The sequence below is a fragment of the Podarcis cretensis genome (assembly GCF_951804945.1).
Source record: "Podarcis cretensis genome assembly, chromosome: 5".
NCBI classification, from domain to species: domain Eukaryota; kingdom Metazoa; phylum Chordata; class Lepidosauria; order Squamata; family Lacertidae; genus Podarcis; species Podarcis cretensis.
The window spans coordinates 88,929,521-88,957,072 of NC_137174.1; the positions used below are offsets into that span (position 1 = coordinate 88,929,521).

The window sequence follows — 27,552 nt, forward strand, 5'->3', positions numbered from 1 at the left end:
GTGGGGAACCTGTAGCCCTCAGTATTGACCCCCACCAGCCCTGACCATTGACTGTGGTAGCTGAGGCTGATGGGAGTTGTAGTTTAGTGACACCTGAAGGGTCGCAAGTTTGCCATGTCACTTTGACTGAGAAGTGAAGCTAGCATTTAGACAATAGATGTGACACTACTACTCACAAAGTTGGGGGACGTGGCGCACATGGTGAGGTCACACCCATATGTTACTGAGGGAAAAGAGAGGCAGTGTAGTGTTTTCATTAGTGGGTCTCTTCCCTTTGTAACATCTGGTTCTGCCCTGAGAGATTGAAAATGGAATGTCTGACTCCCAAGGAGAAATGAAACCATGAGCTAATAAATCACAAAATGTGACAGGAAGGAAACTGAATAAATCTGCTTAGCAAATTCAAGGAGCATAAATCCAATGGTGTAATAAAATCCATATCAGTAGATCACTCAGAGATATCATATTTCCAGCCAATTTCAGAGCACCTCTCCAGCTATGAAGTGTACTTCAACCACATCTGTAATAATAATAGGTGAACCATTTTCCTTTCAATGTTCCCTTCCACTTTTTTTTTTAACCATTTTATCACTACCCATATCCAACTTTTCCCAATCCATGCAGCAGTGAAACCTTGGGCTCTACCACTGACCCAGCTCTAATTAGATCATTTTTCATTTTTTTTTCTTTCAGAAGACCCCAAAGGCACCTAGTGCACATTACAGCCTAATGATCTGTAGCTCTCTAGTTTCGTAACAACAACAACAAAGTGGGAAAAGTAACTATATCAATTTCTTTGTCTTACCATGGGCAGTGCTTGTATTTTTCCATGGGAATCATTAGCAGTAATATATCACAGAGTAAGGGACGCGGGTGGTGCTGTGGGTTAAACCACAGAGCCTAGGACTTGCCGATCAGAAGGTCAGTGGTTCGAATCCCCGCGACGGGGTGAGCTCCCGTTGCTCGGTCCCTGCTCCTGCCAACCTAGCAGTTCGAAAGCACGTCAAAGTGCAAGTAGATAAATAGTACCGCTCTGGTGGGAAGGTAAACGCCATTTCTGTGCGCTGCGCTGGTTCGCCAGAAGCGGCTTAGTCATGCTGGCCACATGACCCGGAAGCTGTACGCCGGCTCCCTCGGCCAATAAAGCGAGACGAGCGCTGCAACCCCAGAGTCGGTCACGACTGGACCTAATGGTCAAGGGTCCCTTTACCTTTACCTATCACAGAGTAATGAAACTCTAATCAATGGGGCAGGGGGGTTTGCTCAACATTCTTTGCCACCATTGACAATTTTAGAGAACCCTATCCTGGCACCCTCCATTTCTAACCTTTTCTTGAAGTGGTGCTGAACTAGATAAGACTTTGCTTATCCAGCACTCGCTTCTTGCCCATGTTCATGGAGAGTTCAATCCTAAATAGTACTACTCAGCAGCAAATCTGTCTGTGTTCAATGGGTTTTCCCCCTACAGGGGCGTATTACCCATAGAGGCTAGTGGCGTGGGGCCCCAGGGCCCCAAGTTCTGGAGGGCGCCAGGGAAGAGGCGGAGGCTGGACGCGGCGCCTCCCGGCATCAGCTCGCCGCCCTCGCCCACCTCCGCCATGCCGTACCGAAGCAGCGCCGTGCCCGGAGCCTCCGTCTGCTGTAGCCACCATGGCACGAAGCGGTCAGCTGAGCCAGGAGGCGCCACGTCCAGCCTTTGCCTCTTTCCCACCGGAGGAGCCGCCCTCCAGCCACTGCCTGCTTCCTCCAGCCCCACCGGCAGCGCCGTCCTCCCTAAAAAACTCTGGGAAAGGGGGGCACCAGGGGGAACTTTGCACCACGGCGCCGGATATGCTTAAGACAGCCCTTAGTACATTTAGGATTACAGCCTGGGCAAATATCACTGCCGACTAGGGAATTAGTCCCAAATCTCCCCAGTTTTGATCCTGTACACAACTGTACCACATTTGCTCTCCCTTTCACATGCAGTTGAGCCTTGCATGTACAGTGGTACCTCAGGCTACATACGCTTCAGGTTACATACACTTCAGGTTACAGACTCCGCTAACCCAGAAATAGTGCTTCAGGTTAAGAACTTTGCTTCAGGATGAGAACAGAAATCGTGCTCCAGTGGCACGGCAGCCGCAGGAGGCCCCATTAGCTAAAGTGGTGCGTCAGGTTAAGAACAGTTTCAGGTTAAGAACGGACCTCCGGAACGAATTAAGTACTTAACCTGAGGTACCACTGTACTGTTTTCCATGCCAAGGCCATATTCAGATGGACCACCCCAACATACATGCCTGGCATGATGAGTGGATTTGGTACTTTGAATTATCAACCAAGTTTTGCCCAGGGTGACCTGAAAATGCTGGTGTGGCAATAAAGTCCAAGAAGGAGTTGGTGGCACTGGTGAGCCTGCCACTTTCCACGCTGCAGGCTTCAAGTGCATATTTATATTGCGCAAGATGATCTCGCATAAACAGAAAAGGCTTTAGCGCCCCATTGTATGCCCATGAAGAACCCCCTGGTTTAAAAATTCAAATGATTTGTGCTTTCAGTTTTGCCATTAGCTATGTTTTTGCCCCCACTTGACAAAGACAGAGCTTGCACCGAATTATCATAATTGTATTGGTAACACTTGAAAGTATGGGGAGAATAAATCCTGACAAAGCTTTCGTGAAAATAGCTCCCCATATAATTATAAGCAATGAAGGGGCTGTCAACATTTCCATTGTCTAGCCCACATTTCCAGCAGCAGGTAAGTTATACAAGAACGCTTGTCTCAGTTTAATTAGGAAATTCTTCAGCTGCTTCCTTAAAAAAAGAAAAGAAAGTCTAAAAGTGTTCCCCCGCATAACCCCCCATTCAATTATATATACAGTGGTACCTTGGTTCTCAAATTTAATCTGTTCTGGAAGTCCTTTCCAAAACCAAAGTGTTCCAAAACCAAGGCAAGCTTTCCCATAGAAAGTAATGAAAAACAGATTAATCTGTACCAGACTTTTAAAAACAACCCCTATAGCAGCAATTTAACGTGAATGTTACTATCTAACAAGACCATTGATCCATAAAATGCAAAGCAATAATCAATGTGCTGTACTATAAAATAAAGAAGACAGGATTGTAGATGATAATTTCCCCCCCTTACCTGCACTATGATAGTCATTGTTTGGATCGGGGGCTTTTATCGATTCCCACAGTCCCACAATCAATCAATCAATCAGTAGCTGAACTGGGTTCCACACAGTCACATAAGCAAATTATCCGAAAAAGGCTCAAAAACAAAAATGCAAAATAAATAGCAAAAACAAAAGTGCCAAATACAGTGGTACCTTGGTTCTCGAACTTAATCCGTTCCGGAAGTCTGTTTGACTTCTAAAATGTTAAAAACCATGATGCGGCTTCTGATTAGTGCAGGAGCCCCAGAAACAATATCCAACAGCCGAATCGGATGTTCGGCTTCCAAAAAATGTTCAAAAACTGGAACACTTACTTCTGGATTTTCGGCGTTTGAAAACCAAGGTGTTTGAGAACCAAGGTACCACTGTAGTGTTGGTAATCTAAAAAGAGGACACACAACTTGTCCAGCAGGCAGTGTCATGACCTCTGAGTCCAGTAGTGATCCAGACACAGAGCTTGAAGATGCAGAGGCACCAAATAAGTTGCTGACCCGGGGGGCCACTAGGGGGTGCATTGGAAGATGGCTGACAATACCATCTCTCCGACCCACACGGGGTATTAAGAGGCTGTTATGGGAGTAGGCAGCCTCCCTTGTTGCCCCAAGGAAATGGGGAACACTGCCCTTGCCTGCTGTGCCCATAAATCACCCCCTAATTTGAAAGAAGGGGGTGAGGGCCCTAGGCAGAATGCCCCTGTGTGGACCTCGGCTCTCCTGGACGCTGTCTCTGATCGCACACTAGCTGCAGCAATTTGGAATAATTAATTACAAAAGAAGCAAATGCACATATTTCAAGTGAAGAAGGGGAGTGAAGTCTGCTAATTTAAGTGACCTCTGCGAAAGAAGACGACGGGTTGGAGAAACAGGAATATTTTATGATGAAGATACACCAAAGGCTGGGTATGTTGACAACGGGACTGAATGGGGGGGAAACCTTTTTTACTTTCCTTCTATGTGATTTACAAGAACCCCTCCTCATTAGAATCGTCGGTTGAACTGACCCAAGCAGGATGATTAAGGTCTGTGTGGAGATAAACTTTAACCAAAAGTGTGCTTTATGGAGATCGAGAAACAATACGAGCTTTTGGAATGGCACAGCAATTAATTCAGAGTCTCCATCTTGCCAAAGGATTTATAGCCGAGAGAAGGAACGGACTTGTTTTCAGACTGCATTCCTGGTGAATCTCCTCAGAGGTTTTGAGAAAGGAGGCAGATTGGTGAAGATTAATGACACTAAGACTGTTTTGATGTATGGAAGTGATGTTACATGGAAAACGTCTGGATATGGCTACTGGATAAAAAAATAATAATATCCATGCAGGATTACAAACTGTCTAACCAGCTTATGGAGACTATCAGAGGTCACAAAGAGAAAGGAAAAATATATGAAAATAACAACAAGAGATGTGGAAAAACAAGAAGAAAGGGCTGGATAGTACTGTGAACATCATAAGGTTAGATTTGTGGACATTAAAACAGCAGTAAGAAGCAAGAAGTTGATTGGATCCCCTTCAGAACTTGAAATATGGGTACCCCCAACAAAAATTTAAAATTCGACTGTGTAATTTGGAATTTACGTAATTTGGTTTGATTTGATGTGATTGGTCGGTTAATAAAAAATTATACTTAAAAAAAAAAAAAAAATAGGTTGCTGAGCCAGGTTCCGGGCTCTGAGCTGACAGCTGAAGATAAGAAGACCACTATGCCCAAGGTTGTCACAGAAGAACCTCAGAAATCACCAGCAGTGGCAGACCTTGGGGTATCAAAGACCAATGGTGGCCTGTACAACACCATCATTTGGTGCCCCCCTACCTCTTGTGCTCCATTCTAAATCATAGTTGGCACATCTTCTGCAGTGCTCCCACTGCTCCATGACCATTGTGACGAAACTGGTCATGATCTCCTAAATCCGCCTCTGCTGCCAGGGCCTGTTGGATCAGAGCATGAACCTCTTAAGTCACCTTCTCCTGATCCTCAACATCCAGATATCTCCCACTTCTCATCATTGATTCAGGGAAGGAGGCTATGGAACCAAGAAGAAGTCCCCTTCTTCAGTCCAGGAGGTTGTTATTTTACTGCTCTGAATTCTCTCAAGGGGGTAAAGTCTGGAGGAGGTAGCTTGGAGGCAGAGGGTTAAAAGGCTTTAATCTGCTTCCAGCCTTTGTCACTTGGAGCAGCCTTGCTGCATTCTTCAGCATTGGATCTGAACATGAGATGCAGAGCCAGCCCCCAGCTCTGCTAGGAACCAGGAGCCTATACCTAATTCTAAAAGTTCCAGTTGCTCATAGGTAATTTTTTGCCTATAATTTTCATGATCTGCTAAATTGGGACATGCACTGCTACGTCTGAAAGCTCCCCTTGCATCAATGGTCCAAGACCCCCAGCAGCCTCTGAAAGAGGTAACAGGAAGAAATTTAATAAGTTAGCAGCATCTCACAGTAAGCTCTGATTTCCTGGATGTACCTGATTGTGAACCATTTCTTTCTACTTGCTCTTGAGCCTAATACTATTCCTGTTTTGCTTCTTTGGTCATATCCTGCAAGCATGCCATATATCTTGACTAGAATACTACTAGCAATGTTTATCCACCACTTTTCTGAGAAAACCTACCTGCTCCCCATGCTCTCTTTTCCCAATATGGGAGCATTCAAAAATATAAATGACCTAGCTACAGTGCGAAGTGGTCCATTCCATCTCACCACCTAAGGATTCTGTTGCTTGTGTAGCCTTAACTATTAGACTAGGACAGACTGCCCCAACCTCCTGATTGGATCAGACCAGATGTTAGGCTACAACTCCCACCATCCCTGACCATTGGTCATGCTGGTTGGGGCTGATGGGAGTTGTAGTCCAAAACATCTGGAGGACATCGGGTTGGGGAAGGCTGCATTAGACTTTATATGCTGCCTTTCTTCAAAAGAAATTGCTTTTGAGGCAACTCACAATATACTAGGTATAAAAGACCCAGTAACAACAATACTGGCAAATAATAAATGTTCCAGCAAATACATTTGAAATAAAATAATGTTTCAATAACCATTAATAAAAATAAATACATTCTTAAAAACCTGAAATCTCCCCACAGAAATTGAAATATAACTTTGCAAATATTGCCATAATAATTAAGCTCAGTAATGGAAATTAATGCTCTGCCATCCCATTTTCCCACTCTAATTCCATCTTTCCCAGCTCATTATTATTATTGTAATCAGCATTATATGGAAAATGCTCCATGATTCAGCAATGGCAACAGTGTAGCTCTTTTGGAACGAGTTGTTTTCCATCCACCCCGCTCTTCCTCCTGAGTTCCATGTTCTTTGAAACAAGTATCAGTTAATCCAATTACCATATTTTTTGCTCTATAAGACTCACTTTTTCCCTCCTAAAAAGGGGAAATGTGTGTGCATCTTATGGAGCGAATGCAGGCTGCGCAGCTATCCCAGAAGCCAGAACAGCAAGAGGGATTGCTGCTTTCACTGCACAGCGATCCCTCTTGCTGTTCTGGCTTCTGAGATTCAGAATTTTTTTTTCTTGTTTTCCTCCTCCAAAAACTAGGTGTGTCTTGTGGTCTGGTGCGTCTTATAGAGTGAAAATACGGTAATTTGCATTTCCCCTTTAGCTGGTTACCAATGTATACAGGTGCCTCAATACATCTCTGCAAAACAGCCCAAACTTAATGTGAACTTATGCACAATTGCAGTTTGCATTTGTGTGGTGTTTTGTCAATGTGTGTTTGTAAACCGGTCATGTGAAGGGGGTCTTCTCCCCCAAGCAGTAGCAACAACAACAACAACAACACTGGAACATAGAAGAGCCCTCCTGGATCAGACAAAGGCCAATCTAGCCCAGGATCCTGTTCCCATGATGGTCAACCAATGATCTATGTGTAGCCCACAAGCAGGACCTGAGTGCAACAGCCCTCTCCTCATTTGTGATTTCCAGCAATTGATATTCAGAGGTACTTTGCCTCCAGCAGTGGAGGCAGAACAAGGGGTTGTTCTTAGTGCTTTCTTTCCACTTCAGAAACAAGACCGAACAATTTGGAGCTTCAAAATCTCAGGGAAAAAAGATGGAATCGAATTTTCCAGAGCATCCCTAAAGTCCTTTGGGAGTGGCAAGGCACGGATTAAATTCGCAAAGTCTATTCAGACATAACACCACATGAGCCTGAGGGCTCAGTAACATCTGAATGTTGCCTACATCTCCTGCCAAATTTCTGGGGAAATGCAAGACTAAGAGTAAATGTTCACACTTACTGAGGGGGGGGGGGACCATCTCATGGTTCACAAAAGAAGTGGATTTCCTGTAGGTCAGTGCTGAGATCTTTGACAGTGCAGTGTGGAGAAAATTTATATCATCTCTATTCTTATCTGCCGTGGCATGTGGATAAATTGAGAGGAGTTTGCAGTACTGGCTGTCCTTAACCTTTCGGAGCATAATATTCAGAAGGAAGTCATAAAAAAGGCATTATGTAGGCTGAATTTATTCAAAAAAATCCTTTATACCTTGAACTTTGCTTTATATTGGAATGTATGGCTGTGTGTGTGTGTGTGTGTGTGTGTGTCCCCCAATTTCCCTTGAATTACCCCAGTTTATGCGTGCATATATGTACATGTTTTTGCCACCAAAATTTCATTACTATTCACAGTTGGTGCTCTGTGACTTTAATTAAAAATGAATTCTTAAACAATTTCCAAGCATACAATTAGCCACGTACAGTTTCTGCTGAGAACAGTCATTTAGCGATCCCCATATTAATATTTTATTATTTCTTCCTTCACTTTTGCATATGTAGAAGGAAGCAAAAAATAATAATAAAAAATTCAGAATACTCTGCTTTGGGTAAATAGCCACCAATAGCTGTGCTTGGAAGGAATGAGAACGAATCCATAAGCAAAGTGCCCTTCTGAAATTCAGCTTGAAACATGAATGTGGAGCATTATCTATCTTTGTATCCCAACCAATCTATCAGTGATTTAAAACAAGAACCAAAACACAACCATCCTTCAAAATCCGCACATCTCTGAATTTTGCAATGCAGTTCTTCAGCCAAGTAATATGTGCAAAAATGCATGCGCTGGAGTAAAATGTCCACAAATATGCATATATTAGCAAAAATAACTTACAGACTCATTATTTTAGGGATAATTGCTTTGCAAAAAAAAGGTGTCTATTAGGCAACGCTGCAAACAAACGTTTACATTTGGAGAGCTTTGCATTACAGTGCTGAGCAATTCATACGAGGACTTTAATTTTATTTTTGCAAATGTGGAAATGAGAGCAGAACTTTAGATTAGAAAAATAAGCAATTTAGAGAAATAAAAACCTATCTATCCCACTGTTCTTATATTCTGGACCGAACGACAGCTTCACATAATACATCGTTAAAACAACCACCTACAATAAATCATTAAACAAAAAAAATGGAAGATCAATGCATCATCATAAAATATAGCACAGCAACCACATGTTTAAATAAGGGACCACACTCCTGGCATAGAAGAATGAAGAACTAAATGTCTGGATAAACAGAGATGCGTGTAACTGTTATACTGCCCTGTGTCATGTTGTTTTCATGCTGATTTCTGCCCAGGACAGGGCCATGAGCAGGGTATCACCTGCTGATTGTAAAAGCCAAGTCAAGCGGTAGCATGGAAGGTGGTCACTCAGGTTCTTCGGACCCCAATTTTTCCAGGGCTTAATATGCAAATAGCAAGACCTTGAATTGGGCTTGCTAGCACACTGACAGAGCCTTCGAAACCAGAATGATATGATCGTTCTGCCTGGACACTGAGGTCTAGTGCCGAGGGCCTTCTGGCAGTTCCCTTGCTGCGAGAAGCCAAGTTGCAGGGAACCAGGCAGAGGGCCTTCTTGGTAGTGGCACCCGCCCTGTGGAACGCCCTCCCACCAGATGTCAAAGAGAAAAACACTACCAGACTTTTAAAAGAAATCTGAAGGCAGCCCTGTTTAGGGAAGCATTCAATGTTTAACAGACTAATGTCGATGTTCCGTTGAGCGAGAAGCAGCTTAGTCATGCTGGCCACATCACCCGGAAAAACTGTCTGTGGAGCAGACAAATGCCTGCTACCTCGGCCTGTAAAGTAAGATGAGCGCCGCAACCCCAGAGTCATTCACAACTGGACTTAACTGTCAGGGGTCCCTTTACCTTTACCTTTATCAGGGGTGTTACCAGTGATGAGTTAATAGGCATACCACTCCATTAATTAATTAATTAACTGAAACCACCAGTAATTGCTTGCTTAATGTAAGTAGGAAATGCTCAGTTTTCAGTACTGAATGAGATATGCTACTGGTCAGGATCCTTGTGCTTCTAATGTACCGTATTTTTTGCCCTATAGGTTGCACTGGCGCATAGGACGCACCTAGGTTTTTTTGGGGGGAAATAAAGGGCAAATTTGTTATCTCCCCCCCCTGGCGTGGGGCTGGGGCAGGGGAAGCCCAAGCTTCCCCCGACCCCAGCCCCCAGAACAGGCTGCCGCCCGCATGCCTTGCAAGCCTTGCGGGACTCCCGCCGGGCGCGCAAAGCTTGCGGACATCTGCCCAAAGCATGGGGCGTGCTTCGCAGCGCGCCCCATGCCTCGCGCTGCAGGCTGCTGCCCGCAAGCCTTGGGAGCCCGGCGGGCACTCCCGCTGGGCTCCCAAGGCTTGCGGATAGCTTCCTGAAGCCTGGAGAGCGAGAGGGGTCGGTGCGCACCAACGCCTCTCACTCTCCAGGCTTCAGCGAAAGCCTGCATTCACCCCATAGGACGCACACACATTTCCCCTTCATTTTTGGAAGGGAAAAAGTGTGTCCTATAGGGCGAAAAATATTGTAATTTGTACTATGTACTATGCTGCAAACTATTAACTGGGCCACATTTCTCAGAAGATATTTCTGAGCTGGATCTGTTCTGCCTCCAACAATAGATGTCCCATCATTAGAATTCATGTGCTAAGACCTCTCTCCTGTAATTATGTCTGATTCTTTACCAATCTACTTCACCTCAGTTGAAGGGGCATTACTGGAGCTGCGAGAGAAATGGCCTGCTTTTTTTGTGGGGTGAGGCAGTTTTTCTACACTTCAGAATATGCATCCTAATAGTAGCCCCCTAAAAACATCAGAACCCCCAAATATCCTGATACACAACCCCCTGGTTTTGACATTTAGAGCGCAAGAATTCTTCAGCCTCTCAGACAGGTTTTTGTTGTTGCTGCTGCTTTTATTTTTATACTGCTTTAAATTTTAAAGGGAAAAAATCTGAAAGCGGTTTACAACCTAGATTAAAACATCAAATGAAACAAGCCAGAATAAAACATTACAGAAGAAAGTCCAACCAAAAGTAGACATTCAACTTTTAGATTTATCATTGTACTGCCATGGTTAATCTAATGGCCATACGAAAGGAAAACCACACAATCCATAGAAATGCTAAACCTCATTTGAAAAGGATCGCAGTTGCTCCCAAACTGGGAGAGAAGTGAGTCATAAGCTTTGTAACTTTCATGTGATCCAGTGGTGGCCGTCATATTTTGTGTATGTGCTCAAAATTCCTCTAGGAAACGATGTCATAATTTGTATCTCCAATCCTTTATTAGGCATTACAGAGATAGATGTTGTACAAGATGTCATAATTCACATATGTTGCTTGGGAAACATTTTTCAAAAAAATAAATAATAAATAACAGCTTGGGGTAGAAAGGAAACAAACTAGGACTTTCATGTGCATCACAATGTTCTCGGGATAACATACTTCTCAATATTTTTCTTCCAGACATTCGAGATAGTGGGGGGCCCAAACCTGTGATGGTGTATATTCACGGAGGGTCCTACATGGAAGGCACTGGAAATTTATATGATGGCAGTGTGCTGGCAAGCTATGGCAATGTGATAGTCATCACCGTCAACTACCGGCTTGGGGTACTTGGTAAGAAAGATTCAGATTTTAAATAGTTCTTGCCTTGTGCGATACTCTTTCTATCGATTAGAAGACAATTTGCAAGTTCTTCTGCCTTAAAAAAAGGGAGAGGCTTCTTATTTTTAAAAGAGGAAAGGATTGCATTCAGTGGATTTCAAATTTGTTATTGTGCAGCCTAACGTGCAATTATACTCCTCTTTGATGACAGAAACAGAGTGCAGATGTTCAGAATGATACGCTGCTTTGTCGCTTGCACTCATCCTGTATTACAGTAATTAGTCATGCAGAGGGATCTACAGCAAATGGCAAGCACTGACTGAGACACAATTGTTTCTGTTTGTGATGTGACAAACGTCTGGATATTGCGCTGACAGGGTTATTGTGTTCCTTTGGACTTTTGGATAGTAAGATTGTTTGGGAAATGTTATTCACTGCCAATTTCCACCTTCTCATATTTTGAATTTAGTCTGACGCCTTTTAAGTGGAAAGTGTATTAGTTAAAAAAAAATTCCAGATAAAATAAGCTTGTGGAGGAAAAGGTATTTTGAAGCTCTGTGCTTGGGGGGCAAAGAAGCATTATGCTAGTGTTGTTTTATATCACACAGGTAAATGCATTTCAATGAAAAGCCGTGTTTTAGTTAGCTGATGTTTGCAAAAGGTTAGAAGAGTTAAGATCTTTTATGCTTTAGTCTGGAGCTTTCGGAGTGTTTTTAGCTGTTGTAGATTTTGGCAAAGAGAGGTTGTTTTCTTCTGAATATTTCTTGCAGAAGCACATCGTAATGCATGCTTAATTCTAGCATCTGACGGTGTTATCACCTTTTTATGGAAACATGAGAGGAGCATCTACCCATAAAAACTCAGAAAAGTTTGGGCAAGAGGTGGTGTGTTTTAGAAACTGTGGTTTGCCTGTGAATTAACTTAGCCCTAAGAGAAGACTCTTTTTGCTGTATCATAAGTTGATTTCTTCAGAACCCGTCTTTCTGGCTGCTCCACTTAATTCCCTGTTATTAACTCCCGGAGAGTGGGGAGCATCAATCTGCTGCTTTTACCTGGCGATTAAAAAAAATGATGCACTGTCAAGAAAATGAAATTGACTTGCTTTGGTGTTCCTGCTCATCTCTGGCTTTGAATGCAATCTAACTCCAGTCCTTGAAACATGGTATAATTTTTGTTGCTTCGCCTGACAGTCCTCTCCTTTCCACTTGCACAGGGAACAGTGCAATCTAATAGCTGTGTGTGACACAATGTTCAATGTCCAGACCCTGCTATGATTTGTATCAGATTACTTTTGCATAGCCTACCTGGTGTCTTCATTGTTTTCTCAGAGCAATTAAATATTGACTTGGAATCTCTAGGGCTATGTTGTGCAATAATTTACAATTCACTTTTGTTGTTGTATGCAAGATCCTCTTTCTGCTTAGCATATGTTTCCAGTTCCTGATTTGTGTGAGTATATTGTGCTGCAATTCTATTTAAAGAGCACCCACCTGATACAATCTTAATCTATTAGGTGGAGTGGGCAATCAAATACCTGTAATTTCTTTCATAATGCCTATCTAATCTGTCTGTCTGTCTGTCTGTCTATCCATCCATCACAGACTTGAGTTGTGGGAAGAAGCCTCTGAATGTGTGTGTGCGTGTGTGCATGTGCGCATTGCTGCATGCCACCCCAATCTGTGAGTGGTGTGATATTCCAGGGGTTTCTGGCACTTTGTGTTCCCTTTGGAAGTGAGGCACAGCGGGGACTGTGGTGTCTTTATGATATATGGTTTATTTACACACATATATACAACCAGAGCCTACAATGGAGGGATTCACAGCATTAACACTCCAAGAGGGTCTTGTTTCTCCCATAGCCGGAACCTTGGATTCAAACAGAAACCAAACATCTCTCTCTCTCTCTGCCTTTTTGCTGCTTTGCTTCTACTGTAGCTCACATCATTTAACTCTCAGCTCTTGCCATTGTCTTTTTCTAAGTGCCAGCCAGCTGAGGGATGGGGAGCACTCATTTCCATCTCACACAGATCCACTTCCTTTGTTCCCCTTGGTGGCCCATTACCCAGGGGATCACCTCATCAGGAAACTGGTCTGGCTTATATTTTAACACTTGTTGGATCCAGGGAATAGAAGGGTCTCAGCATACAGTCTATTCACCTCCCCCAACGTGTGTGTGTGTGTGTACATACATACTGCCAGGAGAATCCTCTTGTGCTGCTCAGCTCACTAGGGAACATCTGAGAGTGGTGAAAAGGTTGCTGCACTGCAGAAAACAGTTGAATTTTACTTAGTTCTCCCTTTCCCTTTTTTCTTACTGCTTGGCTGATCCAGCAGGAGGGCATGTGGTGCCAGTGTGGTGTAGTGGTTAAGAGCAGTGGACTCGTCATCTGGTGAACCGGGTTCGCGTCTCCGCTCCTCCACATGCAGCTGCTGGGTGACCTTGGGCTAGTCACACTTCTTTGAAGTCTCTCAGCCTCACTCACCTCACAGAGTGTTTGTTGTGGGGGAGGAAGGGAAAGGAGAATGTTAGCCGCTTTGAGACTCCTGAAGGGGAGTGAAAGGCGGGATATCAAATCCAAACTCCTCCTCCTCTTCTTCTTCTTCTTCTTCTTCTTCTTCTTCTTCTTCTTCATGTTGTGGACCATGTAAGATTAGACAGTGGGCCTGAGGAGAGCAGACTGCACACTTCTGAACAAGAAATAGAAGGAAAAAAGCATTATTTTTTTTAACTATGTATGGTGACAGGAGAATGTGCATAATGCACATATATGCAACCTGAGAATGTACAAAAATGATGTCAAAAATATGCACATTATCCAAAATCAGTTGGGGATTATGCACAGTGGCCAGAGAATGTACAAAATTCAGTCCATACATGCAGATTTCCCAAGCCTGTGAGATGTGCACTATTTTCTTTTCACAGAAAGATGATGTGCGCAGTATCCATGAAAATGGGTGAATGTGCACAATGGCTAGTTATGCACATTAACCACTCAACCTACAGTCCCCTTAACATATGTATTTTGTAAACTGCCTATATGTATTGATGGTGAAGCAGTATATAAATCATTCACACACACACACACACACACACAGAGAGAGAGAGAGAGAGAGAGAGAGAGAGCGCGCCATGATAAATAATCCACAAGACATTGACAAAGTCAGTGAGCCAACACAACACATGTTTTCTCTGGCTCAGCGGATCAAGTATCCATTTGTTGCTGCCAAAAACTGGAAAGGGGGAATTTGTAGTGATGAATTCAAGAGTTCTCCCTAACACCATTATGATTAAAACCCGTATCTCTGTGTTGAATTTCAGGCCCAGGCCATAATGGACTCAACGCCAGCACTGCCCCCCTCTCCATTTTCTGAATTTAATTTACACTTGAGATGTGGAGACCACATGGAAAGCAGGCTGGTTGGTGATTTCAGAAACCCATACTCTCCAACATTTCTTCAGTGAAAATAAGGACATCCCATTCCATAATGATAACTTCACTATTTATACCCCACACATCTTATTGGGTTGCCCCAGCTCTCTGGGCAGCTTCCAGTGTATATGAAAATATCCTTTAACATTTGTTAAAAAACCTTCCTTATACAGGATTGCCTTGAGATGGCTCAGGGGTTGGATAGCTCCAGGCCCTCCAACATTTCACCAATGCAAAGAAGGGCGTCCTAAGGAAAAGCGGGACATCCCAGGATCAAATCAGAACTGGGATGACTTCTCTAAATCATGGAAGTCCCTGTAATATAGGGATACTTGGAGGGTTTGGAGACCTGGTAGGCCTCATTCTTAACACCTAATTGCTTATGAGCATGCTCAGAAATGTGTGGCCCATTGCAATGCATCGATCCAGTGAGTCAGTGCAAATTTGTTTGTTTATAAGCATTCCTAAATAACTTGTGATTTAAATATCGCCAAATGTGCAGGAAAAATAGCATAGAAACATAAAACAGGATCATAAAACAGTAAAATGTTGTTATAAAGACAAGTGAAAATGGACAGATGAAAATATTTATATGAGAATATTACATATGTGCTAATAGGGATAGGGGTCCTGATTAATCAGGAGGTGTGTGTGTGTATATCTATATCTATATCTATATCTATATCTATATCTATATCTATATCTATATCTATATCTATATCTAGCTAGATCTATGATCAGTTTTCCATTTAACAAGTTGAAATTGTCTCTGTGATGTGAGAGGAAACATATTTACTGGCCTATAATATTTCTGATTTCTTGTTCTGTGGCTCAGGGTTAATCTTGCTGGGTAACTCTTATCATGACAATCTTGAAAAGAAATCACAGCTCATTTTTTTCTTACCACTTCTACAGTCTGGTGATTTAAGAAATAACAGCCATCACTTATCATTTCTGCCCTGACTCATTATGAGCTCAATAGATACTGCCAGGAGAACTGCAACCCCCCTTTTTTTGCTATGTCAGATTTTAGCAATCCAATTTTAAATAATCACTGAAGATTCAACAGGTCTCAAGGGGGGAAAAAGCCCAACTTAAAATATTTTCTGCAACTACCACCTCAACTGGCACCACTTTTGCATTTCCATTGCCTCAGGTAAGTTTCCTGAGCCAGCGGAATGGTGGCTTCAGTGATAAGGAAGGCAGCCATGGGACTGGGGTAAGTATGGCCCTGATTCACTTCCAGGAGCAATCAATCAGAGCAGTTCACATTTGAACTATTGAGATCTCATGACATCCCTAAACACCACCATACCTTTGTCAACTCTGTGATACGAAACACAGCAGTGATGAATCAGGAAGCCCCTTTAGGCATGTGGAGCAGATCTTTTCACAGCAAGGAGCACTTTCCGCCTCTCCCCTTCAAACCCACCATGATGAGGGAGCTTTGAAAAACAGGTAGCAGGCGGTTCATCTAGGGAAGCAGGAGAGGAGAAAGAGAGAGTTCTGTGCTGTACATGAATCCTACCCTCTAATTTCTGCTGTGTATGGTCTTCACATGAGAATAAATCTCACTGGAATCCTATTCCCATGTTCCATGTTTTTATTTCTGATCTGCCGGATTTACATATAAGCTAAACAAGCTATAGTTTAGGGCCCCACTCTCTTGGGGGCCCCCCAAAAAAAATTAAAGGGGAAAAAACCTGGATGTACATTTCAAAAATATAAGATAAATGAAATAAAACCTACATACAGCAACAGTGTTTTGTGATGTGTAGGCTCCTATTAGTTATGCGCAAATGGCTTTAGATACCTATTAGGTCCATAAATTACCATATAGCAGATATTCAACACAAAAACAGCGACAATTTGTTGTTGACAAAGGACAGCTGGACATATAAAGGGCCTCATCAGTAGCTTAGGGCCTCATCAAACCTAAATCTGGCCCTGGGGACAGAGGAAGATACTCTGTTGTGTAGAGGCACAAAGTGAGAGTAGGCTGTGGGGGTGCTCTTAGGTAGAGAAATAAAGTGATGTGGGGTGTTCATAGAATCATAGAATCATAGAATCCTAGAATCATAGAGTTGGAAGAGACCACAAGGGCCATCGAGTCCAACCCCCTGCCAAGCAGGAAACACCATCAGAGCACTCCTGACATATGGTTGTCAAGCCTCTGCTTAAAGACCTCCAAAGAAGGAGACTCCACCACACTCCTTAGCAGCAAGGAGAAAGAAATGCTCTTGAGTATAAAGAGAAAGGGAGAGAAGACTATGTGGACTGTGTGGCCACAAAGAGATGTTCGGGTTCACATGTGTGCAAAGGAGCACCAAATTAGGGTGGAATGTAGCAGCAGGATAGGATTGCAAAAGTTTGAAAGGGTTAGCATGGGGCAGGCTTTGCAAGCATTCCCGCACTCCATGTTTCAACTTTGACAAGGTGAGCAGGATGTTGGAATTTTGACAGGTGAGCAGGACCTTCCACCAGCCTCTGGGAGCCCGAAAACCCCACCCCTGATCTAAGGGGCTTGGGGAGGAGGACTGGGGTGTTTGACAATATCTAGGGGTTGGGGCATTTTGGCAAGGCCTGGGTGTGTTAGGGAGGTTGGCGAGCAGTTCAAACAGCAGTGTAACCCCATGTCATATATAACAGTCACTTGTACCTCTGCCACCATGGCTTGATCTAATTCCTTGCAAGTAGAACAAAGTCTTTCTGTGCTGTGTCTGCGGTTCCCTTCTTCTCCATATCACAGCTGCATGGCGGCAGGAGAAGACAATGCTAGAGCCCTGCAAATGACTGCACTGGTGCCATTTGTGGGACGGGAAGCTAGTTAAAGGCACCGGATATTCCTCTGCGTCGTTCGTTTGTTGTGCATGCCTTTTAGCTGCTGTCAGTTGCAGCCAGCATGGCAGAGCTGGGGGGCGGGTCTGTTGTTGCTTAGCTGGCTTCCCATTGTGATAAATGACGGTGGAGGGGCAAGGCAACAATGAAGTATAGCTCAGCAATGTCAGCATTAGATTGGCTCCACCCCTGCACCCACACTGCACTGACCTCCGACCTCCCCCTCTTGGTCACCAGAAGTGGGAAGCCAGAAAGCAACATTGCTCTGCCCACCCCACTGTGCCCTGCTGGCTGCTTCGAGAAGCTGTGCTCAAACACTGGCTCATAAATGCCCAGTGTTTACACATATACTGTCATGCTGTTGAAAAACAGTCACCTTCATTTTGTGGCCTGCTTTCCATCCATCTCTCAGCTTATTCCTGACTCCCGACTCATTTCCCACTGGATACTGCGAGAGGGGACACTCTGATAGGCAAATGAAAAGGCACCTCTTTCGCCTCTGCGACCACTCCGTTCTATTGAAATGCAAACCCTGTGTGAGCTGTCTGTTTTGGTGATGGATCGTACACGGGGAAGTCTGATATCCTTGACCTCCTGGGTTTCTGAAGAAAAGCTCTGCATTACAAGCTGAAGATGATTTTATGGCTTATTTTAGTTTAAAACAGAAATGACTTGCAAAAGGGCAGCAACTCTGCAACGGGGAGGATTTTTCCGAGGTCAGTTGCTTTAAACCCTTTAGGAAGCTCTTTCAAATTCCTGATATATATTAGAGAGGGCAAGGAGGTAGGTAGGTGGGTGGGTTTTCTTTTTTAATTTTCTCTTTGACAAAAGAGACATTAAAAAATTGAAGATCCTATGTTAGCAATCCAAAGATTCTAATGGATAAAGGGTGTGTGTGACCATGCCCAGGCATGAACATGCACACACATTGAGTTACTGTCATGGTCCGGTTCATGGGCGGTTGAAGTCCCGGCTGGGGACATTGGAACCAGGGTCAAGATGGCGAGGTGGGAGCAGGAATGGGAGTCCAGAAGCCAGGAGTCAGGAAGCCAAGAATCCGAGGGTCAGAGAGCCGGGAGTCATGAAGTCAAGGGTCCGAGGGTCAGGAAGCAAGGAGCCAAATGCATCAAGGCAGGGAACATATTGTTGTGGCAAAGAGCTGAAGGGAAATGCTGGCCTTATATCCCTTCCTGGCTCTTGCCACTAGGGGCTGTGAGTTACCTACCGGCCTCACCTTGCCTCTTCAGAACAAACTTAGGAAGGCCCCAGCCCTGCAAAGTCCTGTTGGTCACAGGGTCTGGCTCCTGCACGCACTCTTGACAGTTGGGACCTGTGCCTAAAATACTGTCATCTATCCCACCCTCTGAAAAGACTTCTACAGTTCATGGTTTTGAACAAGCAGAAGCCTTGCAGTGTTTCCAGGAGGATGTGATGAATTTCAAGTGTGAGGAAGTGATCATGATGCCTTTTACATGCCCTTATTTATTAGAAATATTATTAATAGGATTATTCATCACTTATCCCGCCAAGGGTCCTCAAGCAACTTACAAACACACACACACACACACACACACACACACACACACACACACACAGTATCATTGCTGAAGCAACACCCCTTGTTTAACCTAGGGAAATGGATATCCAGCATACTTGAGCAGATAAGCTCTTCCTCCTTTTCTGCTCATCATTATATTCTTCTCCTGGGGTTTCTGTTGTCAGATGACATACGGACATTCTGTGCTGCAGACTGCTCTCAACTATTGCGGTAAGAATTCGCCTTGACACCACCTTGTTCATTACCCAGGTGAGGAACAGCCCACCTTTTGAATAAACCACAGAACCAAGGAAACTATTTCCAAGTCCAGCATCCAGATTTAGGGACCCAGCCTTTATTATAGCTATTGCAACAGGACAGAGCTCACTCAACTCAACATACCAGTTGAGATGGTCTGCCCCAAGGCACTTCAGAACGAAGGCTTACATTGTAGCTCAAACAAAGCAAACACAGCAAAGAGTCATAAAATAGCTTCACCTACGTAAGGAAAGGTTACAAGTCATGAGTACAAGTCATGAGAAGTAAAGCATGCATGGCTCCATACTGATATCTTCACCCCACATCACCTTAGAGTGGCCCCGATGTTCCCAGATAAGGAAAGGTGTAATGCAGCTTGGGGGAGGGGGAAGACTCACAAATGCAGAACAAAACAAAAACAAAAACAAGTCTAATACATTCTAAAAGGTCAAATACAATTAAAGTGAAGCATTGGAAATTATTAAAATAATAAAAATATACACCTGGGGTCTCTAATTCTTATATCACTATCTATTATACAAGCCCTCTTCCAAAATTAGGCTCCTTTAGCCTAATTAGTGATGGGGGTGGCGCTGTGGTCTAAACCACAGAGCCTAGGATTTGCCGATCAGAAGGTCGGCGGTTCGAATCCCCGCGACGGAGTGAGCTCCTGTTGCTCGGTCCCTGCTCCTGTCAACCTAGCAGTTCGAAAGCATGTCAGAGTGCAAGTAGATTAATAGGTACCGCTCTGGTGGGAAGGTAAACTGCATTTCCATGTGCTGCTCTGGTTCACCAGAAGTGGCTTAGTCATGCTGGCCACATGACCCGGAAGCTGTACGCCGGCTCCCTCGGCCAATAAAGCGAGATGAGCGCCGCAACCCCAGAGTCGGTCATGACTAGACCTAATGGTCAGGGGTCCCCACCCTTTACCTAGCTTGAGAAAAGTGTAAAGAAGAAGTGGGACTGTAAATCCATGTCCAAGTTGCAATTCCTAACATCCACCACTGGCGCCACTGCCAGATGTCTATGCCTTGGGCGTAAGGTCTGGGGGTGTGGTGTGCGTGCATGCGCGCATGCGAAACCATCTAGCAGAAAGTGCATTGGCCTCTCCACACGATCAGGGTCCCTGATCATGTAGGGCTCCCCGTCACATGTAGAAGCCTCTACATAGAACAAGATGACATAGCGAAGAATGAGGCCGAGGAGGGGCTGGCGCCGCAGCACATAGGCTGCTGAACACGCCCCTCGGCGGCACCTGGTTGGGTGCCTGCCAGGGGGCATGGACGCCAGCCAGGTGAGTGGGGGAGGCAGGGGCTACCGCCCCCCTGCTAGGGGTGGAGTTCGGGCTCCCGCCCACAACCACTCCCCTCTCTTCCAGGGAGGAGAGTCCTTATCCCATACATTCAGCTGAACACAAACAGGTTTGCTCTTCAGACCTTCAGAGATTTACTTAACAAATATGCCCTGTACAAAACCGATTAAGCTATGGCCCTTCTCCTTATGATGTATGTGAGGTTCTTTCCAGTGTTCATCCTGCTTAGAACAGAACTACTGGAGATAATGGAAACGGTTAACTTAGATCCATTAATTTCAGTGGGTTTACTCTTGTAATAATTTAGTTAGAAACAACTCCTAGGTTCTAGTCAGGCAGCTTTTCTTTTTAGAAATTGTCACTTTCTTCTAATCCATATTAAAAGAAATATATTAAAATACATGTTTCTGCCTACCTAGGGAATCTCACTAGGACGTTAGCGTCTGCTGTACTCTTTCTTATGCCAATATTCATTTAAATGATTGTCTCCTTGCAGTGTTGTTTCAACTCTTTCCTATTTGAAAGGAAGTAATTAAAAGAGGGAGAGATTTTTGTCATCCTTCATTGTTAAGCTTTGTCATCCGACTAACTTGGCATTGCCAAGAAGACTGATATCCATTGCCCTTGACTGTTCTATATTCAGTTTTCTTTTCCTGCATTATATCCCCCCCTTTTTTTTCTTTTTACAACTCTTGGATGGATTTCTCCCTTCGAAGGACCATAATGGGACTCAAAGGAAAATAATGTTTGGGAGGCCTTTACTCCAACTCATCAGTAAATTGCTTTGAGGTTACCAGGGCGATTCATGGAAATCTCTTTCTTATTGCAAATTCTGGACCTATTTCAAGGTTTTGTTTTGTGGTGAGATGATTGTTATTTTGCTTCCTGCAAAGCAGCAGGTGTTCAGACACAGCTACATCTACCGTACCCTCCAAATGACTGACACACAGATCTGAGTCAGGTTTACCTAGAAGGCAGGGTTCTATCCAGCTAAGTTATATTCAGAGAAGATCCACCAAGATCATTAAACATAAATTAGTCATACCCAGTGATGTGAAGGGGTCTACTCTGATTGTGACTTAGTTGGATGCAACTCTAAGTCAGATGTATTCATTGAAACAAGCTGATAAGCAGGTCACTGCTTTTAACTTTCAGGCATGTTGAAATAATAATAATAATAATAATAATAATAATAATAATAATTTATTTATACCCGCCCATCTGGCTGGGTTTCCCAGCCACCCTGGGCAGCTCCCAACAGAATATTAAAAACATGATAAAATATCAAACATTAAAAACTTTCCTAAACAGGGCTGTCTTCAGATGTCTTCTAAAAATCAGATAGTTGTTTATTTCCTTCACATCTGATGGGAGGGTGTTCCACAGGATGGGCACCACTACTGAGAAGGCCCTCTGCCTGGTTCCCTGTAACCTCACTTCTCGCAGTGAGGGAACCGCCAGAAGGCCCTTGGTGCTGGACCTCAGTGTCCAGGCAGAACGATGGGGGTGGAGATGCTCCTTCAGGTATACGGAGCCGAGGCTGTTTAGGGCTTTAAAGGTCAGCACCAACACTCTGAATTGTGCTTGGAAATGTACTGGGAGCCAATGTAGGTCTTTCAGGACCAGTGTTATGTGGTCTTGGCAGCCACTCCCAGTCACCTGTCTAGCTGCCACATTCTGGATTAGTTGTATTTTCCGGGTCATCTTCAAAGATAGCCCCACATAGAGTGCATTGCACTAGTCCAAGCGGGAGATAACCAGAGCATGCACCACTCTGGTGACACAGTCTGCGGGCAGGTAGGGTCTCAGCCTGTGTACCAGATGGAGCTGGTAGACAGCTTCCCTGGACACAGAATTGACCTGTGCCTCCATGGACAGCTGTGAGTCAAAAATGACTCCCAGGCTGCGCAACAGGACCACCAGGGTGGCCTCCACACCTGCCTGGCCCCTGCCCCCCCCCAAACAGTACTTCTGTCTTGTCAAGATTCAACCTCAATCTGTTAGCCGCCATCCATCCTCCAGCCGCCTCCAGTGGAATTCTCCCATTGCAATGTGTTAAGCAGAATTTGCAAGGAGAAAAGACAAGCGCTTCTGTAAATATGTGTTCTGTAGCCCCCTGAGGAAGATATACCACACTTGCCATCTCCATGGATGAAAAAAGAATGCAGAAGGGGAAACCAGTTCTCAAGAGGGCCAACGATGAACATCTGTTGTAGCTCAGTGCATTTTGGAACTGAAGTTCATTCTTCAGGAACAGTATACAATGTTGACATGTAAACAAACCTCTACACAAACTTAAAAATCTTTGCTGAGGCACTTGTGGGATAGTATAGTACTTACTGATTGATTGGAAGAAGTGTGGTCTGTAGTTTTGAAATCTTAGTGTATTCTTTTTAGCTGCTCTTATCATTGTGTTCATTCATAGTTTTGATTGTTTTTGTTCAATTTTATGCAGGTTGTGCATTTTAATGCTTATACTTTCCCTACCCTGAGATCTGTCATACAGAAGGTTTAGACTGAAATTCCCCAAATAAATAGATTATCCTATCCCCACTAGTGTGAACAGAGTTGCCCTTGTACACATTTCAGCGGTTCACTTCCATATGCAAGCCCAAACCACACCCATAGCATATATTTAAAGCTACATCATACCACTTCAAACATTCATAGCTTTCCCCAAAGAATCTGGGAGAACTGAGGGTGCTGAGAGTAGCTGGGAGACCCCTCTTCCCCTCATAGAGCTACAATTCCCTGGAAAGAGGGAATGATTGTTAAAGCACTCTGTGAGTTATAGCTCTGTAAGGGCAAAAGACGTTTCCTAACAACTCAACAGCACCCTTAACAAACTTCAGGTCACAGGATTCTTTGGGGGAAGCCATGTCTTGGCCACCTCATGAGAAGGGAAGACTCCCTGGAAAAGACCCTGATGTTGGGAAAGATAGAGGGCACAAGGAAAAGGGGATGACAGAGGACGAGATGGTTGGAGAGTGTTCTCGAAGCTACCAGCATGGGTTTGACCAAACTGTGGGAGGCAGTGGAAGACAGGAGTGCCTGGCGTGCTCTGGTCCATGGGGTCACGAAGAGTCAGACACGACTAAATGACTAAACAACAACAACATGACTGTTTAAAGTGATACAGGAGTGCTTTAAATGTATGATGCAGATGTGGCCCAATATGAAGACAGATGGCATGAGCCATTGATGTTCATAAAGTGTTGTGGTTCACTCTGGATATGAATCCATCAAAGGAGATTTTTTTCTGTGTTGGTTCAATGAATGAATGACTTAGCGGGTGGAGTAGAATGTGGCTGGTATTTTTATCCTATTCTGAATTCAGAACACGAACCTTGTTAGAAAGTAGTTGTCATCCGGGGGGTGGGGGTGGGGTGGAATCTCTATTATTCCAAGCAACATATAAAATGAAAAATTGTACCAAATGTAATTTACGCTATACAGTTTCAGGTGCTTCATCCAGCAATGGAGGAGGTGGCCCAGATGCTACATTCTAGTTTTATTTCAGTTGGGTGCTTCAGAGGATTAATGCTAATAAACAAGAATGGAGACACAAGACTCTAGGAAGGTTATTATCATTTTCTGATTTTCGGAAATACCTCTAGACACCTTTTCCCAGTCTTTTTTTGTGCTTGATGAAATGAACAAACAGCTTTAAGGAATCTTCATTTTCTGTATGCAGCTCAGGAGACCTTGAGTTCTGTCTGGTTAATAAGGTCTGAATGAGTATTTCAGTCCTGAGGAACACTTTATTTGGATCTAATCTCACCGCAGCATGGTGTGTGTTTATGAAATGCTTGTTGACTGAAGCATTTGTCATTTATTTTGATTCATTTTGTTAATATTTCTCCAGAATCCTTTCAAAAAAGAATGTTCAAAGCCAGTAGCTGTTTCAGGCCTTCCTTGATATGCTGGTCACATCCTTGAAAGTAAAAGCCATTGTGACGGGGGCATCGTTTGTGTGGCTGCCTCTTGATCGTAAAATAGTGGAGAGGGGTTCTTATTTTTAAAGTAAAAGAGGGGCGAGGGTTCAACCTCACTCACCTGTGTGGATGATTTCTTCCCCTCCAGCACCATAGATCTCTGCAGTCAGTTGCTCAAACCACTTTTCTCTTTCCTGGTTCCAGGAAAGAGGGACGCAGGTGGTGCTGTGGTCTAAACCACTCAGCCTCTTGGGCTTGCCGATCAGAAGGTCGGTAGTTCGAATCCCTGCAACAGGGTGAGCTCCCATTGTTCTGTCCCAGCTCCTGCCATCCTAGCAGTTTCAAAAGCATGCCAGTGGAAGTAGATAAATAGGTACCGCTGCAGCGGGAAGGTAAACAGCCTTTCTGTGTGCTCTGGTTTCCGTCACAGTGTTCCGTTGCACCAGAAGTGGTTTAGTCATGCTGGCCACATGACCCAGAAAGCTGTCTGTGGATGAATGCGGGCTTTCTCAGCCTGAAAAGTGAGATGAGTGCCGCACCCCATAGATGCCTTTAACTGGACTTAACCATCTGGGGGTCCTTACCAGAAGTGAACTAGGAACAGAAAGAAGTGGCTAAAGGGGTGGTAAGACATGCAATGGGGGAAGATTCACTGCTTTCTCACATTTGCACCTGCTACTGTTGGAGTAGGATAACGCCCACATACAAAAAATGCATGCGTGAATAAGTAGGGGCATTAGAAAATAATATGTCTGCTACCATTATGCTGTCCTGTTCTGGCTTAATCAGCAGCAGGGAGCTGTCCAGCAGTGTCAGCAGTCAGAAGTTATAAGGATGAGGAGGAGAGAACTGTCCAGAAAACAGATAGGCTACGAGTAGGTCTATGGAGTGGGACGCTGGTGGCGCTGTGGGTTAAACCACAGAGCCTAGAACTTGCCAATCAGAAGGTCAGCGGTTCGAATCCCTGCAACGGGGTGAGCTCCTGTTGCTCGGTCCCTGCTCCTGCCAACCTTGCAGTTTGAAAGCACATCAAGTGCAAGTAGATAAATAGGTACCGCTCCGGCGGGAAGGTAAACGGTGTTTCCGTGCGCTGCTCTGGCTTAGTCATGCTGGCCACATGACCCGGAAGCTGTACACCAGCTCCCTCAGCCAATAAAGCAAGATGAGCCCTGCAACCCCAGAGTCGGTCACAACTGGACCTAATGGTCAGGGGTCCCTTTACCTTTAGGTCTTTGGAACTGTTGCATCTTCTGCCTAAGGTTTATGTCCTCAGCCCAACTTTCCCACTATTCTGGATATATTAACAGGACCTTGATCAGACTGTTCTTATGGTCAGGACACTTCCCCCTGCCTTGGGGTGGCTTGTGCCGCTAAGCATGTGACCAAGATTCAATTTGAGCTCATTCATGTCTCTGTTTTGGGAGGATCCCTTGGAAATCAGTGGATCCAAGATAGGAAGGTAGGTTTTGTGGGAGAGAGCACAGGCCAGTCTTAGATTCCAGTACTGTATTGACCCATTTCTGATAGCCACTTTGCCACTTATGTTCAAGTTTAGCCATACATGCATATTACTGTTGCTTTAAGGTCAAGTTGCAGGAGAGCTCTAAAAGGAAGACTTGCCACATGAATGGAAACTGGTGGCAGCTACCTGAGTATGGATGAAGCTCACTATTGTGTTTGATAATTAACCAAACCCTATAGAATAAGCACACTAGGGAGCCAGTGTGGTGTAGTAGTTAAGAGCGGTATTCACGTAATCTGTCGAACCGGGTTCGCGTCTCCGCTCCTCCACATGCAGCTGCTGGGTGACCTTGGGCCAGTCACACTTCTTTGAAGTCTCTCAGCCCCACTCACCTCACAGAGTGTTTGTTGTGGGGGAGGAAGGGAAAGGAGATTGTTGGCCGCTTTGAGACTCCTGAAGGGGAGTGAAAGGCGGGATATCAAATCCAAACTCTTCTTCTTCTCTTCTTCACCTTGGTTTCTACAGTTATCCTGTCTCCATTATCTATAAATAAATGTTTAGTTTTGCAGAATCTGAACAATTTCAAGAGTGCAAATTTCTTGTCCGTTTCTAAAAGTCTGCATTCCTATATTTTTGTGTTGTGCTTATTTGTTGTCATCAGTGATGTTGTTATCTTGCAGTGCACCAAAGGAGCAATCCTATACACGAGGATCTTGGAAAAAGCAAGCTGGTGTAAATTAAGCCAGCTTAAATTTGCACCAGTGGTGCTGCAGTGCCTACGCCTAGCAGATGGAAAGCAAGCCTTAGAATAGTGTTCTATGCTGGGTTGCCAGGTCACATGACCCAGCAGACCAGGCTTGGGATCCAGTTTAAGTGTCCCCTCTCTAAGTGCCCCTACCTCTAGCACACCCTCTGGATGCCCCTTCTTGAGGCCCAACATCAGCCTCAGCTCAGCCAACTGAGTTTCATCTGAGCCAGGATGGCCAGGTTATGCCAATGTATCTTTGACAGAGTTTGTCCCAGTGGATCTTGCCATAGGATTGCCCACAATGAACACCCATGATTAGGGTACTTTGCTCATAACAGCTTTTCCCTTTGTACCTGACATTGCCTTAAAGGTAAAGGTAAAGGGACCCCTGACCACTTGGTCCAGCGTGGCCGACTCTGGGGTTGCGGTGCTCATCTCGCTTTATTGGCCAAGGGAGCTGGCATACCGCTTCCGGGTCATGTGGCCACCATGACTAAGCCGCTTCTGGTAAATCAGAGCAGTGCACAGAAGCGCCGTTTACCTTCCCGCCAGAGTGGTTATTATTTTTCTACTTGCACTTTGATGTGCTTTCGAACTGCTAGGTTGGCAGGAGCAGGGACTGAGCAACGGGAGCTCACCCCGTCATGGGGATTCAAACCGCCAACCTTCTGATCAGCAAGTCCTGGGCTCTGTGGTTTAACCCACAGCACCACTAACTAACTAACTAACTAACTAACTAACTAACTAACTAACTAACTAAACTTCTTTCTTTTTTTCTTTCCTTCTTTCCTTCTTTTCTTCTTTCTTCCTGCTACAATATGAAGCAAAACTTAGGAAAATATTAAATGATAATTAGCATGTGTGTGACTACCACATCCATTATCTTTTATGACACATTAAAGGTGCTGTCAAGAGTTGGCATTTTATTTAGTCTCTCTCTCTGCAGTGCCACCCCAGGCTC

The 27,552-nt window shown here is 44.3% G+C and overlaps 1 protein-coding gene across 8 annotated transcripts in view; it reads left to right on the forward strand.

Moving 5' to 3' along the window:
- The window catches only part of NLGN1 (neuroligin 1), a 657,428-nt gene that overhangs the window by 343,255 nt on the left and 286,621 nt on the right, over positions 1–27,552 (forward strand). For all 8 annotated transcript variants that reach the window (XM_079977756.1, XM_079977755.1, XM_079977758.1 and 5 more), the window contains one exon: positions 10,930–11,082. In XM_079977756.1, the coding sequence (XP_079833882.1) occupies positions 10,930–11,082 (153 nt within the window). The remainder of the gene's footprint in view (positions 1–10,929; positions 11,083–27,552) is intronic.